Source organism: Parus major, chromosome 4 (genome assembly GCF_001522545.3).
Source record: "Parus major isolate Abel chromosome 4, Parus_major1.1, whole genome shotgun sequence".
NCBI classification, from domain to species: Eukaryota; Metazoa; Chordata; class Aves; order Passeriformes; family Paridae; genus Parus; species Parus major.
In genome coordinates, this window is record NC_031771.1 from 26,562,191 (window position 1) to 26,577,129 (window position 14,939).

Genomic DNA, 14,939 nt, shown 5'->3' on the forward strand with positions numbered 1-14,939 from the left:
AGGCTATTTCCCTAGCAAAACCAAAACATAGAATGTATTTCCTACTTGCTTTTGTTGGCACTGATTTAGTGTAAAGGGCATTCAGGCTTAGATGATGCTGTCATTTGGAACTGAAGTTTTCATGTTTCATGTTTTGCACAGAAAGACGTCTTCCAGTTGAAGGACCTAGAGAAGATTGCTCCAAAAGAAAAAGGGATTAGTAAGTGTTTATAAAAGTTATTTCTCTTGAGCAAGTAATCATTTCTGGGACAGTGTAAATATTCCTGGCTACAATCTTAGGTTTGTGATTTTAATAACAGAAAATATAGCTAGAACGGGAGACTGGTCAGTGGCAGGGCTCAAGTGTTAAAAGTGACATGTGATGGGGGCTTGCTTAGGCTCTGAGCTGTCTGACTTGCAGTGACTTTCAGTGTATGAAATCGTTGTTTGCACTCAGGTATTAAATAGCTGCCTGTAATATCACAAATGTTTAAAATGCTAGTCCGGATATACACGGACAGTGTGCTCTTGAGCTTTTCCCCTCCAAAAATGGCTGGACAGTTATAAATGGAAGGGGTTTGTCTTTTCTATAAAGGCCTTCCTGATGAGATCCATTGGTTTAGGATTAGAAGACTTTTCTATGCTCTTGGATTGTTTTGTATGTTGTTTCCATTGTATGCTCATTGACAAAAGGGAGGCAAAGCATATTGTTTACGTAGTTACCACTGTCCTCTAGCATGTCTTGGTGGCACTGCAAGAGTAAATGAACTAAAGAAATTAATTAGCTAGAGAAGTGCAGATGTGAATATCACAAAGCAGAGATTTTCAGTTGTGTCAGCAGCTAACAGAGGCCTTCTGGGCTTCTGAAGAGGTGTGGTGCTATCTTGATTGGTTTGTCAATGCATATGTTTAGTTGTAATTTGCAGTAGGTTGGAGTTTGGAGTTTCTAAAGCCTTTAACACCTTTCAATTGTCCAAATTCATCCTGTCTCTGTATATGAAGGCATTTAGCCACACAACCCAAGTCCCAGTTACTCTGAAAAGAAAAAAATTACTAACCTGCTCCCATCCTGGCATCCAGCCTATAGCTTCCAAAAGATAGGGGACCCCCTATAGGCTTGAAATTGAACATCAGGTAACAAAACCCATAACTGAGCTCAAAAGTTTTTATATCTGCAACACCTGAGGATAACATAACTACTTAACTTTGTTGAACAGGGAGCATTGTTTTAAAATGGTGAATTATACCACAGGTTTGAAAGGAAATGTTCAGTTGTGTTCAGAAATGTTGATGCTTGTGAGCGTAAATGATGTTTTGTATTGGAAGTGAATATAATCAAAATCAGAATCTGTCCTTCCTGAGTCTGTAGGCAGATGGCTTTAGTGCCTCTGCTGCAATGAAATACTTTGTTAAGCATTACAAAATGAAATGTAATTACACTCCCAATCAAGAAACTTAATCCAAGTTAGAATTAAGATCACAAGACAACTTCTCAGGTACCTCCCATGGGTGTGTTATGGTATTGTAGTGTAACACACATGTATTTTGTGCAATACTCATGAGCAGTGTTTTGCAAACATCTGGTAGCAGATGTGCAGAATAGCAGTGTTTAGGAAAAAATTGCTGGTTTCAGAGAGATTCAGCCCTTCAAGTAAACCTTTGGGCATGTTGTCCTTGTGAAATCTTCCATCTAGCTGACGCTGGAGGAAAACACAGATGATTGTTGTTGGTGGCTTGTGGTATTCAAAATTCTCCATAGTCCAGCTGCTGTGCAGTTCTGATTTTACATTTTTGCTTTTATTAGCCTCGATGTCAGTGAAAGAGATTCTGCAAAGCCTTGTTGATGATGGCATGGTGGACACTGATAGAATTGGAACTTCCAATTATTTCTGGGCTTTTCCAAGTAAAGCTCTTCATGCCAGGAAGCGTAAATTGGAAGAGTTAGAGTCTCAGGTAATCTGTTGTATGAAAAATATTGTTTATTTGTTTGTTAATAATTTAACAATTATTAATTGTTTATCTAAATGGGTTTTGTTTTTCTTACATACTCCCTTGTCGTTCTTGTTTATATCTCTCATGTGTACAAATATGTCCACACACATAGATTGTACTATAGGAATTCTCTGTCATTCATGGTAAGGCATTGTCATTATCTTGCTGTTACATCAGGAAAACTTTGGAGGTTCTTGTTGGAGCTTGAGGAAACTTTTTGTCTACTTGCTGCTGAAAGCGTGTTTGTCATGATGCAAATCATCATTTAAGGACTCAAAGGTAGCATGTTTTTGTGTCTTTTATACAGTGTAGACCTCATGTGGTAATAACCTAAAAGTGATGACAGCCAAAATGCATAACTGAGTAAATGAGGGAATGGTTTCTACTTAGGCCATTGTGTTTTCATTAACTTCAGTTTTCATTGGTGGCTTAATTTGTGAGCACTTCTGTAATCCCTTACTGCACTTTTAGCAGGAGAAAAGAGCAAATTGGTCATGAACAGCAGAATCAAGGAATGGTTGGGGTTGGAAGGGACCTCTGGAGATCTAGTCCAATTCCCTGCTAAAACAGGTTCACCAGGAGCAGGTTGCATATGATCACATCCAGGTGGATCTGGAGTATCTCCAGAGGAGGAGGGTCGATGACCTCCCTGAGCATCCTGTTCCAGTGCTCTGTCACCCTCAAAGGAGTTTTTCTCTTATTTATATAGAACTTCGTGCCAGTTGTCCCTTGTCTTTTTGCTGGGCCTCACTGCAAGGAGTCTGGGTCCATCCTCTGGACACCTGCCATTGAGGTATTTATACTGATGAGGTCCCTGTCTTCTGTGAAATCATCTCTTCTTCAGGCTGCACTGGTCCAGCTCCCTGAGCCTTTCCTCATTAGAGAGCTACTCCAGTACCCTCCTCATCTCCATAGCCCTCTGCTGGACTCTTTCCAGTAGCTGCTTGTCTTTCTTGAATGGGGAGCCCACAAACGGGCAGAGCACTCCTGAGGAGGCCTCACCAGGGCAGAGGACAGGGGTAGGAGAGGCTTTTCTTCAGAAGAGCAGGGCATCTTTTGTTGCAACATTGCTGTTCTATTGATCTGGTTCTTTCCTACTTTTTGGGAACTGTCTTTATTTCTGTTTCTGATGGGAGTGGGAAAGCATCTATTCATCAGGTTTTTTTGCAATAGGAGTACATGATAACAAGATGAACAAATGAGCTTTATGAGACCATGTGGTGTGATTGTGCCACAGCACTGCCAACTCCTCCCATGATTATTCAGAATTATGATCTTTCATCAAAGAATCATTTGAATTAATGCAGATTTAGTGGTAGCATCTGAAGATTTTACAGTCATTATTTTCTTCAGGCATAGCTCTAAATTAATCTCAGGCATTACTGTCTTATGTACAGTGTTTTCAGCCTCAGCTATTTCTTTATACAGTTACATCAAAATAATTAGAAGAAAAATGCTTTTTTTTCCCCATCTTGAATTGAAAAAGGAGTTTGATTTAGCTGACTATGGTTGTACTGTTTTCAAGCATGGACTTAACCTGGCATAACTGGACTTAAATTAATTTTTATACACTAGTAGTAACAATGCACTGGCTCTTACTCCAGTGGAGTTTCATTTGTCTGAAACAGGTTAGTTTAACTCTGCACAGACTTGGAACTGAACTTCCTAGTAAAATTACTCTACTTATTAGTACATTCACACAAATTTTAGACAATGCTACTTACTCCACCAGTACATAAATTGCCAACTGAGAAACTGAATAAATATGTTCCAAAACTTCTGCTTTGTTCACCAAACTCTCTGGTGCCCCTGTTTCATCAAATGCAAATGATTTGCTCTTGGATCCTCTTCGTTGTTGCTCATGCTCCCTATTATAGCCAAGTAGCTGAAAGAAGGCATTGGTATTTGCTGTCCTTACTCTTGAGCCTAGTCCCATCATGAATTTTGAACATAATTAGTCAAGCAGGTCTCTGGCATACCCTGATGAATATCCTTCCTTGGAAAGTCTTGCAGAATTTGCCTAATGTGCTCCATGGTAAGTATCCAGGAATTGCCTACAAAAATATGCTGAATGGCTTTAAATGTACTTTTACTTACACAAACACATCTATTATTGTGAAAGTGTAATGGACATTTTGTTACTGATTTGTGATGTTATTTCTATGTAGAAATATTCTGATATGAACAATTCTGCAATATAAAACTGTTCCAGAAATAGTTTTATTACCAGAACCTTATTTGAAAGCCAAGCCCTGCCCCTGACATATGGACAGAGAGCTCTCTTTAGATGATGCTGTGAGTCTTTAAAACTACTTCTCTTCATTACCTTGCTTTTGTGATGAGACTGGAAATGTTTCAGCATTTCAGGGAAAAGCATTTTCAGTATCTGAAAATAAGTTCTCAGTTGGTGCAGTGGAAAGGTGGCATTTTCAATGGAAAGCTCTCTGAACATCTTTACAAGATGATAACAGGTTCTGTCTGTGAGTTCAAATTAGCTCTTTTGGTGTTTATACTCTTCTTGATGTGCACACATACAGATTTTCTTAAGGGCTTCTAAATCTAGTTACTGACTATCACAAAACATCTTGTCAGAACATACAAAGCAGAGGAAAAGAGTCAGCTATTGTACCACTTCTGTTGCATGTTGCTTGTCTTTGATCATTCCCATCTAGAGCTTGTGACATGCTGAGAGATGTGTTTTCTCTCTGTGTCTTGTCCAGATTGATAGTTAACTACATGAGTCGGTCTCTTTGTTCAGTAGTTAAAAGCCAGAATCAGGCTGCCTTACTTAAAGCATGTTTAAAAATCTGGCAGTTCAGTTCATGCTGCAAATTAAGGCTTTTTACCAGGAGGCATTACCTTTGTTTCCTGAGGGCATGGCTAAATAGTCAAGCGAAAGGAATAATCTCAAATGCTGAACTGTCATTTGAAAATAATGTGGAGGAACAGAACAGGCTTCTTCATGATGCAAATTCCCCTATAAATGCACAGCACTGAGGCTTAAGTTTGATGAATTGGGCCTGCTACAGAGCCTTTTTGCCTGCATACATTGGTACTTCAGAATGTTACACCAGGTTGCTCATAGCATTCTGCATTTTACAGAGCTTGTGACTGTGGGAGGCTGTTTGAGGAGCTGTTCTTGAAGCAGTTTTTTGTTTCTGAATTTTTAGTGATTATTAAGCCACACCCCATCCTGGAGATCCAGAAGCAGAGAAGTCTGACTTGGTATTCATAATGAAGATCAAGGCAGTTTTGTCTGGATGTTAAAAGCTGCACTTCATTGGGGTTCTATATACCGTAGACTTTTTCTAGGAAGGATTTTTTGTATCATCAATGTGCAGAGATATCACAATTAAAATCAATGCTAAAGTTTCCTTTGACAGCTTCCCTGCCTGACCCCATCTTTTGGCTTGCTTTTGTGGAGGCAGATGTTTGGAGAGGGGCACTAATCTCTGACATATAATATGGCAGATCCTGTGCTGATCTAATTAGGATCTTGGTGATGCCCTCTAACCCCAAGTTACTGCTTGGGCCTCTTCCTGTTTTTCTGAAAAGCAAGGATAGCAAATGTCTTTACTTTGTGTAGCATATGCTGGAACTATTTCCTCCAAACTCACAGAGTGAGAGTTGCTAAGTAAGTCCCTTTGGGTTTTGTATTGATTTGTTTTGCAGTGGCACCTGTGTGTTTGCACCTAAAGGTTTATGCCTTCTGTCAGGTGCTTATTCTTCACCTCTTGGTTATACTTGCACATCTGTGAAAAGGACCACCGAAAAAGTGAAATATGTTGGAAGCTGCATTTTGGTGAGATGGGTTTATATATACATTTGGTTTGTTTGCATGTGGAAGTTGCATTTGGTTAGATTGTGTACAGGTATGAGATGGTGAAACAAGAGCAAGGGTGTGGACTGAGAAATAATGTTTTATCAATGTTTATAAATGGAGAAATCTTTAATGCAACCTCATCTGTCAAGGGAACTTTAGAAGCTTTACTGGGGGGATTGTCTTCCTTCCCTAAGAAAAGGTAAAACGATGTGATGATCTTCTTTATCAATAATTTTTCTGGCTGTTGGATTCAGAAGCCTGGAATTACCTATGCTCCAGTTATAGTTTGACAAAACAAGATGTTTATTGTTGGCATAACATTTGTGAGTGAGGAAAAGAGAAATCTTTCTGATACAGCCTTACTATAAACAGATTCAGCTTAGATTTTCTTTCATTTTTTCATCTGTGTCTTGGGCAAAACTCTTGCATCTGTGCTGGGAAGGACCTGAAATACTAAGCACTTCAAGGATGTAGTGGTTGTTAGTGTAACTAATGACAGTACTATGAGCACTATAGTCCAGTGGTTTGGGAAAACAATCAATTAGTTTCCTTTCCTCAGTGTGGTGGTGTTCATTTCACTGTTCAGTTTAAAAACGTTCATTTCACTGTGTTATTTGTCTCATTTCTCATGGTGTTGCATTCTTGTGGGTTAATCTTTTGTGTCCTGAGGCTTTTGCAAGGGAAAGTTTAACAGCCAAAACTACTAAAGCTGCTGTTCCAACTGAGAGCAAAATGGTGTCACCTTGCACTGCAATGAAGATTTAACAGAATCTCCTTAGGGCAGGATACGGATGGACATTGTGTGCTGTTCCCTGTGCTTGCTTCAACATACTCATGACCAAGAGACTTAAGAGTTTCTGGCAATTTTTTTCTCCCACTAAGGATTGCATTGGGCCAGTGTTAGTTAAGATAGAAAAGATAGTTGATGTTTCATTTCTTAAATCCCTGCCCCAGCGTTGATAAAAGGAGGGATTTTCACTTCCCATTATATTGAATATGTATATTGAACCAAGGGGAGAATTTGGACTGGGTACATCCTGGCTCACATTTGCTAGCTAGTTAAAATAAAAAAGAAAGAGAAAAACCCCAACAGCCACCCTAGACCAGGAATAAACTTGTTGAAATCAAGTGACTTCATATGTATTGAATTGTTTGTACTAATGAGCACTGAAATATGAAAAGTGGAAGAATTTATTTTTTGTAAAAAAGCAATGAAGGGAATGCTGTATTAGGAAATGTTTATGTTAGGAATGCACATTGTTAGAAAATGGAAAAATGGAATGGAAAAAATATTCATATTGTGAGTAATCTGGCTTGAGTCCTTCTGAAGATATTTGACAACATAAGTAAAAGAAGAGAACTTTCTTTGTTTAGAATGCACACAAAAAAACCCTTTGAGTTTTAACCATCAGCAAGTTCTTTCAAGATGCAGCTTGGCTTATTTGTATCCTTTTAGATATTTTTTGCCCCCTTAAATACTGTGACTGGAAAATTGCTCAATAAATCTGTTTGAGATCGCTGATTGCTCGGGAAACTACTGCTGTCCCCATTCTTCCAGTGTGAGGCAGCCTCCTCCTTCATCTGTTGACTCACTCAATTGTTGGGGTATTTCCACACCCTTCGGAGGTTGACTATGAACTGCAGTTAAGTAAAAGTGCTCAGCAGTGGTTAGCTGAAAGTAACTAATCCTGAACTGAGGTATAAATCCCTGGAGATGACAGATGTGCAGTGAGGGGCAGCAGAACTGACGGTGCTTGGAGCTGGACAAGTTTTGTGCCCCGGATGGAGATTTACCTCGGCAGGGAGAGCCTGTGGGACCTAGTTCTGTGGAGTAAGCTTTTGGCATTGCTTTGTAGAAATGTTCTCAGCAGATGGTACAGCATCAGCTCTTAACAGAGCTCTTCACACACATCAGGTCTCTATTGCAGTTTTCAGCCTCTGATGGTTCTGAATGCAGGATGTCACTGCTTTGGGTTTTTTTGCCTCTCAGTAATGAGCTATTCCTAGAGGTACATGTTCAACACCTTTGGAATCCATGGCTGAATGCTTTTGATAGAACAGTTTATTTTTGGGGTGTAATATTTGCACATTATGATACATTGAAAAAGCTGTATTGAGTACTCAGTGTGTTTTTAAAAATTCTTTGTGTATGTATCGAATAGAAAGGACTTGCAGGCATAAAATATCTTAAGGTTTATAATGATCTTAAGCTTTGCTATAATGCATTTAGAAAGCTTAGCACTATCTTTTTCATGTATATTTTATTAATTTTAGGGAGTAGATAGCATGGCTAAACAGTTGGCCTCTAAACCAGAGAAGTACATCAGAATGTTTGCAGCTAATGTGAGTGACTTGTGTTAGGAATTACTTAATTTGACATTTTTCTCATTCATTAATTCAGACATATATATGCTTGCAGTTAATTTTATTAGGTTGCAGAAGATGTAATAAATTGTTCATTTCAAGAAAAATAAAATTCTGATTGCTAAAGAGGTCTTAATGCCCATTATAAGGCCTTGAGCAATGTGGTCTAGTAGGATGTGTCCCTGCCCATGGCAGAGGGAGTTGGTACTAGATGGTCATTAAGATCCCTTCCAACCCTTACCATTTTATTATTCTGTAATATGTAGGCAGGATCCCAATGTGTTGACTAAGCTGTTAGAGCAGTCTTCCCATAAGCATGCTGGGCCTTCTTTTTTCCCCTCTTATTAGAGGACATGTCATTTAGCTTTCTGCTTAGTTAGTTCTTCCTTGGGTTGTCCTGACCATTTTGATGGTGTTTTAGCCCCAGTGAGCTGGGTGATTCCACTCCCTGCTGGCTCACTTTTTTTTTTCTCTTGTGTAGTAATTACTCTCCCAACAGAGACAATTAGTGACCCCTCCCATCTTTAGCCTTCTGGCTTTCACTGACCTGTACATTTTATTTGAACTGAGGGACTAGACTCATGAAGAAATGGACTGCTGCAGAGCTGGTATGCTATGACTAACTCACTTTAAACCATCCAGGGGGAGCTGTAGCAATAAGGGCAAGAGGCTGAGAATTTTCATAATTTAAACATTGTGGATGTGTTGATTATACCTATTTGTTGACCTTGTAAGGCTTATTCCCTCTGTTAGTCTCCTGGAAAATACTAATAAATTTTTTTTAGAATAGTCCACAATTTTTGTTATCTCTGCGCACTTGAAAAATGGTGATATCTTAAAATGATTCTGCGTTTACTAAGTCCTAAAATGTCCATCAGAGAAGACTCTTCTAATGCTGCAACTTACTAGAGCCTTCTGGAATTATGTTTTATGGCATGCTACAAAGCCCTGGAGAGTATGCTTAGTTACTGCTGTCATGGCAGATTTCTAAAAATACAGTGCTCTAGAGGCTTCTGTTGGATTTAAGCAGCTTCATAATTTGGTGTTCATTAGCTGAATTTCATGCTTTTTCTTTTACTTGCTGTTAACTTGTAACTGCCTTGATGGCAACTGTGAAGTGTAGGTTTTTCTTTAATTCCTTCTTGATGAGCATAAGGTAAAATTTGCATGATTTAAGAGCAATTTTTTTACAAAATGTCTCTGTAATAACTCTAAAGATTTTAATGCAGATTTGAAGGAAGATTCCTGCTATACTAAAAAGAATATATTGATATTCATTCTGATATAATGCAGGAAAATCACTAGGTTTTTCAAACAGGGTTGTCTGTGACACTGAAGTTTTTAGGTAATATTATCACACAGTTTACCTTTTTGAAGAGGTTTGCATTCTGGCTGCTGGCTCCATTTCTGTCATTGCAGTGAAATTGTTAATCTGAAATGAAAAGAAACTGGAAGTAGAAACAGGGCTCTCACTGTAGAAGCTCCATCAGGTCTGGCAGAGACAGAGCCCTGTGCATCTCCCTGTGCCCCACGGTCACATGGCAGGTGGGAATGACAGTTCAGCAGATGAGCAGAAAACCAGCATCCCAAGAAACTTTAGCGGTTTAAATGTTCTGTGCTGTCTGGAAGTTGGCCTGTACTGTAAGGCCAGGAGCTTCCAGCCTGGTGATAGGCAGCCAGTACTACTTTCAAAACTGGATTTGATGGAGACAGTGAGTTGTAGTCCTATTTAATTTGAACTTTGACTTTCACCTTAAAATATTGTAATTCAGTTAATATAGCATATTTCATTTTAGAAAATTAGTATGTATGCAGATATGAAGTACTAGCAAGCAGTTATAGAAGTCTCACTTCACAGAATTTTCCTCTTCTGAAAGGAATAAAATTTAAAGCAAAAAAAAAAAAACAACAACCTCAGAGTACAAAACCAAAATGTGTTAAGTTATTTTGATTCAGGGAGGCTTTAGAGGAAAAGGTCTTTCTTGTCACAGCCAAACAGCTCATTATTTTTGAACACATGGTAGTTCCATGAAAGATTCTTCTTTGTATGAGGAATTGGAGATGACTTGATCTGTCTAAGCATTACTTAAAAATGACAAAATTGGCATAAAGAGGGAGTATTTAAAACTGCTGTCAAAACTCTGAGGTTTGAAAGATGTATTTTACTAAGGATTTTTTATTTTCCTGATAACATCTCAATGTAGAATTTGGGCATTTTTGAAAGTCTGTGCAATAAAGTTTTATTTGGTTTTTAAGGTCTTTAAACAGAACATGAGCTTGGGGAATGTTGGATGAATATTGTGTTTTAACTTGTGCCTGTCTCTACTTAGTCCCTGAAGGCATTGTCAGTGTATGGTCCAGCTGCTTAGGATAGCAATCTTTAAAAACCCTTTAGGGAAAAATTAAAGCTTCTCTTCATTCTCTCCCTTTCTTTCCAAGGGAAAATACCTTTCTGTGTTCTTCCTGCCTTGAACAGACCTGTTAACTATCACCTTGGACTTTGTAGGTTTATTAAATACCCTAATATGCAGTAGCAAGCATATCCTTCATGTCCAGGTATGAAAATTTTCTGTAGTTCTGTCAGTCATGTGAATGTCTTTTGAAGTTCTTTCAGCTTTCCTTATTAGATTGCTTGCATTTGTGAAACAGTGTTGAATGAGGTGTTTCAGCTGGTTTTTTGTTGGTTTGGGGGTTTTCTTATGTTGATTGGGGCATACTTGATATTTGTATTTGAGTAGACAGCCATCTGTCCCTCAGGTCGTGCCAATTACGTCAGCTCTGAAAGCAGCCACAGAAATTTAGTTCTTTCATTGAGCCTGCACAACTGTTTCTTTCACCTTTTGTGTTTGAAGGAGCTTGGCCTCGAGCGGTTATTTTTTGTTGCGTAACCACTACTTATCAAATGGTGTTGCAAATGAGTGAATCAAAAACAAAAGCTCTTGGCAAGACATTTTCTCTAAATTAACTTAACTATTCTGGCAAATCTAAAAAGATGGAAAATAATTGAATTAAAATACTTTTAATGTAAAGGGGTTTGCTGTATAGTAATATTTTTTAAATAATTGCAGGTTACAGCATCAGGTTTGTACGTGGATGGGTGAGAGTTCCTGTGGAGGGGGGATTTCCCATTTGTTTCTTCTGAATACCCCACTTTTTATTTCATTTGCCAAAAAAACAAAGGACTCCTCTCATATTCAACGTGGCTTGAGAACAGAGCCATGCCTAATTTACTGTATGATATTACATCTTACTCTCATCTGTTAGCATGTTAAGTAAATCAGGATTATAGACCTAAATTTAATCTTGAAATGCAAAATGAATTGTGTTTTTGGGAGGGGCAAGTAAATCAGTATTTCCCACATGGATACTCTAGCAAAACATGGAAATACTGCTTATGAGTGCAGAGATCTAACTTGAGAATTACTAGTTTTTGAGAGTCTTTGTAGTGCTTTGTCAAGGCCTTCCCAGGCAATTAGAAGAAAGTCTCAAAGTTACAGGCCTTGGTTCTTTTGGGGGATTTTTTAAGTACCGTAACATCTGCTGGAGAAGCTGTACAGCAATATGCAGGAGGTTCCTGGAAAACATTGACAATAACTTCCTGCTACAGGTCATAGAGGTTCCCACAAGGAATCGTGTGCAGATTGACCTCATACTAACCAACAAGGAAGTCTAGTTGGGGATGTGAAGGTTAGGGGCAGCCTTGGCTGTAGTGACCAAAAGATTGTGTTGGTGTTTAGTGTTGGATGAAGAGGTAGCAGGACAGCAAGCAAGACGATGACCATGGACTTTAGGTGAGTTAATTTAGCCTCTTTAGGGGATATTCTTGGAAGAATCCCACGGAAATTCATGGGAAAGCAGGGTTTGCAGGGAAGAGGGGTCGAGGAGAGTTGGTTGATGATCAAAGCTCACTTCTTTCAGTGGGTTAAGAATGATGCATTCCAATGAGAAAGAAGTTGGGCCAAAGGCACAAGGAACTGCCACAGATGAATAAAGAACTGCTGTCATTACTCAAGTAAAAGCAAAAAGTTCCCCAGGAGACAGAAGCAAGGCCAGGACACTTGGAGTGAATACTGGGAGGTGGTCAGGAGAAGTAGAAATGAAAGGGAAGAGACATGAAAGGCCAAGTCCCATCTAAAATCACATCTGGTCACCTTCTGAAATTCAGCAAGGACAAATGCAGGGTCCTGCCCTCAGGGAGGAAAAACACCATGCACCAGCACAGGCTAGGGGCCAACCTGCTGAAAAGCAACTCAGCAGAGAAGGACCCAGAGAACTTGGTGGACAACAAGCTGTCCCTGAGCCAGCAGTGTGCTCTGGTGTCCAAGAAGGCCAGTGGTATCCTGGGGGTGCATTAGAAAGAGCAGTGGTCCTGCTCCTCTACCCAGTCCTGGTGAGGCCATATTTGAAGTTCTGGGTTCCACAGGACAAGAGAGACATGGAGCTCCTGGAGGGGTCCAGTGAAGAGCTGCTAAGTTGGTCAAGGGTCTGGAAAATCTCTCTTACTAGGAAAGGCTGTGGGAGCCAGGCTTGTTCAGCCTCAAGAAGAGGTGACTGAGAGGGGACCTCCTTAATGTGTATAAATATCTGAAGGGTGGCTATCAAGAGGATGGATCAGGGCTCTTTTTGGTGGTACAAAGCAACAGGACAATAGGCGGTGGACAGAAACTGATGCACAGGAAGTTCTACCTGAAATGAGGAAGAAGGTCACTGTACAGGGGACCAAGCACCAGCACAGGTTGTCCAGAGGGGTTGTGGAGTCTCCTCCACCAGAGATATTCAAGAACTTTGGGACACAATCCTGTGCAATGTGCTCTAGGACAACCCTGCTTGAGCAGGGAGGTTGGACCAGGTGTTCCACTGTGGTCCCTTCCAACCTGACCAATTCTGTAATCCTTTTCCTCCAGAAAATCAAGCTTATTCCCTATCCTCTCCCAAGTTTTTGAACTGACTCTTTCAAAGATTGCATTAAAAATCTTTTTGTGGTAAAGTTTATATCATGGATAGAGGGAAGAGAGTTCTTGAACTGAACATTTTTCCAAGATACCTATACTGCAGTACGTAAAAAAAAAAAAAGTTCTTATGAATACAGAAATATGGTGGGCCCTAACTCTTCCATTCTCTCTTTCTACAGTCTTCAGTTTATAAGTTAAAAATTCTTACTCTATCTTGCTTTGATCTCTACTCTTGTTTCTTACCTGTATTTCCTGAACTATTGTAGTCTCCTAGTTGCTCCTTCTGAGTCCCACCAAATACAAATCCCTACTTCATACTGCTGAAATGACTCAGAGTGACTCAGGCTAGGACCTTGCATGCTTTCTCTTCCTTTCACAAATGTTAAAAGATTAAAAAAGTAGATCTTAATTGTATTTATGTAGCGAGTGCATGTTTGCTGTTTCTGCAGACATCCCTGACTGATGGATCCATCCCAGCAGACCTGGTGGCTTCTCCTACTGTAGTTCAGTTCACTGGGTGCATTATATGGAGAAATAGCATTTCATGGGTGATATGTGACATCTTGAGATCAGAGCAGAAGCCACAGTACTGCAGGTCACAGCAGGGCTCTTCACACTGCTGTGACCATAATTAGCTGGCTGCAAAGTTTGCTTGTGTGTATTTGGAAACTCTTGGAAGCATGGATTTGTGACTGTATGTAAAAGGAGTAGCTGTATGTTTGCTTAGTGTAGCACTTTAGAAAGCAATTCTGCACTTCAGTGTGCTGCCCTTTGGGATTTTTCTTCCTGTAAGTTTTAGTCAACAGTAATTGTTAAGTGATTTCTTTTTGTAATGTCCTGTGCCTTTCTTTTAACACAAAGGTCTGTTTTCAACATTTTCAGATTGTTCTTTGGTTGTTGATCTTTCCATTTTTCCTCTCTGTATATTATTAGTCTGTTTTTAGCTTCACTTTTTTGATATCTTTCTTTAAAATCCAGAGGAATGCTTTGAAGTACTTTCTCTCCATGCCTTCTGTCAATTCCACTTAAGTTTTTCAGTAGTGAGTTAGTTTTCACCTAGAAAAGAAATACACCTATCTCCTGCTTAATGTTACGCTAAACCTCTTGAACTGCTTTTGTTTAAGCTGAAGGCAAACTAGCCTTGCCTTCAGCCTGAAACAAGGCACAGTGAGCTTCAAACCCAAAGCAAATAACTTGGCAAGTTAGAAATAATTTAAAAATGTGTCTTTCATTCTTCTGTAGTTCCACAGTGAGTGGCGTTCACAAGAGCAGTAGTTTTTAATACCATTTTTGGTTGTTTGGCTGAAAGAAAACCGAACGGATGATGTTTCTCTTTCAGACCATAATGACAGTGGGCTAACAGCTGTGAGCACTCTTGGTGGTTAGCATGTGAGACCTTGGTTTGATTCTTGCCCAGTGAACATACTCAGGGGCTGGGTTTGCATGGCTTATACTAGGTTTGTAGATACTTTAATATGCTGCTGAGGCGAGCTACATGTTTGGTGGGATACTGGTGGTTAGAGTGGTTAAAAACAAGTAATCAGATGGCATAAGACCAACAAAAACAAAAGTAAGTTTTTATTCTAGAATAAAAGTCTATCAAGCAGGTTTTGAGAAGGAGTGGAACTGAAACTTGCTGCTGTTGTTCACTGGGGGTTAAACATTCTTCTATGTACACTATGTACAATAGTGGCTTGCTGAAGTGGAGCCCTGCTATTAATGCATTTGTGCTAGATTATAAATTATGTGTATAGGTTTAATCTGTGTTCTTTGATACAAACCAGACCCCAGGTTCCATGATGGAACTGGTGGTTATCATCAGCACATAG

The 14,939-nt window shown here is 39.4% G+C and overlaps 1 protein-coding gene across 2 annotated transcripts in view; it reads left to right on the forward strand.

Moving 5' to 3' along the window:
* The window catches only part of MND1 (meiotic nuclear divisions 1), a 40,681-nt gene that overhangs the window by 2,919 nt on the left and 22,823 nt on the right, over positions 1-14,939 (forward strand). For both annotated transcript variants that reach the window (XM_015625672.1, XM_015625671.3), the window contains exons 3-4: positions 142-199; positions 1,784-1,932. In XM_015625672.1, coding sequence (XP_015481158.1) covers positions 142-199; positions 1,784-1,932 — 207 coding nt within the window. The remainder of the gene's footprint in view (positions 1-141; positions 200-1,783; positions 1,933-14,939) is intronic.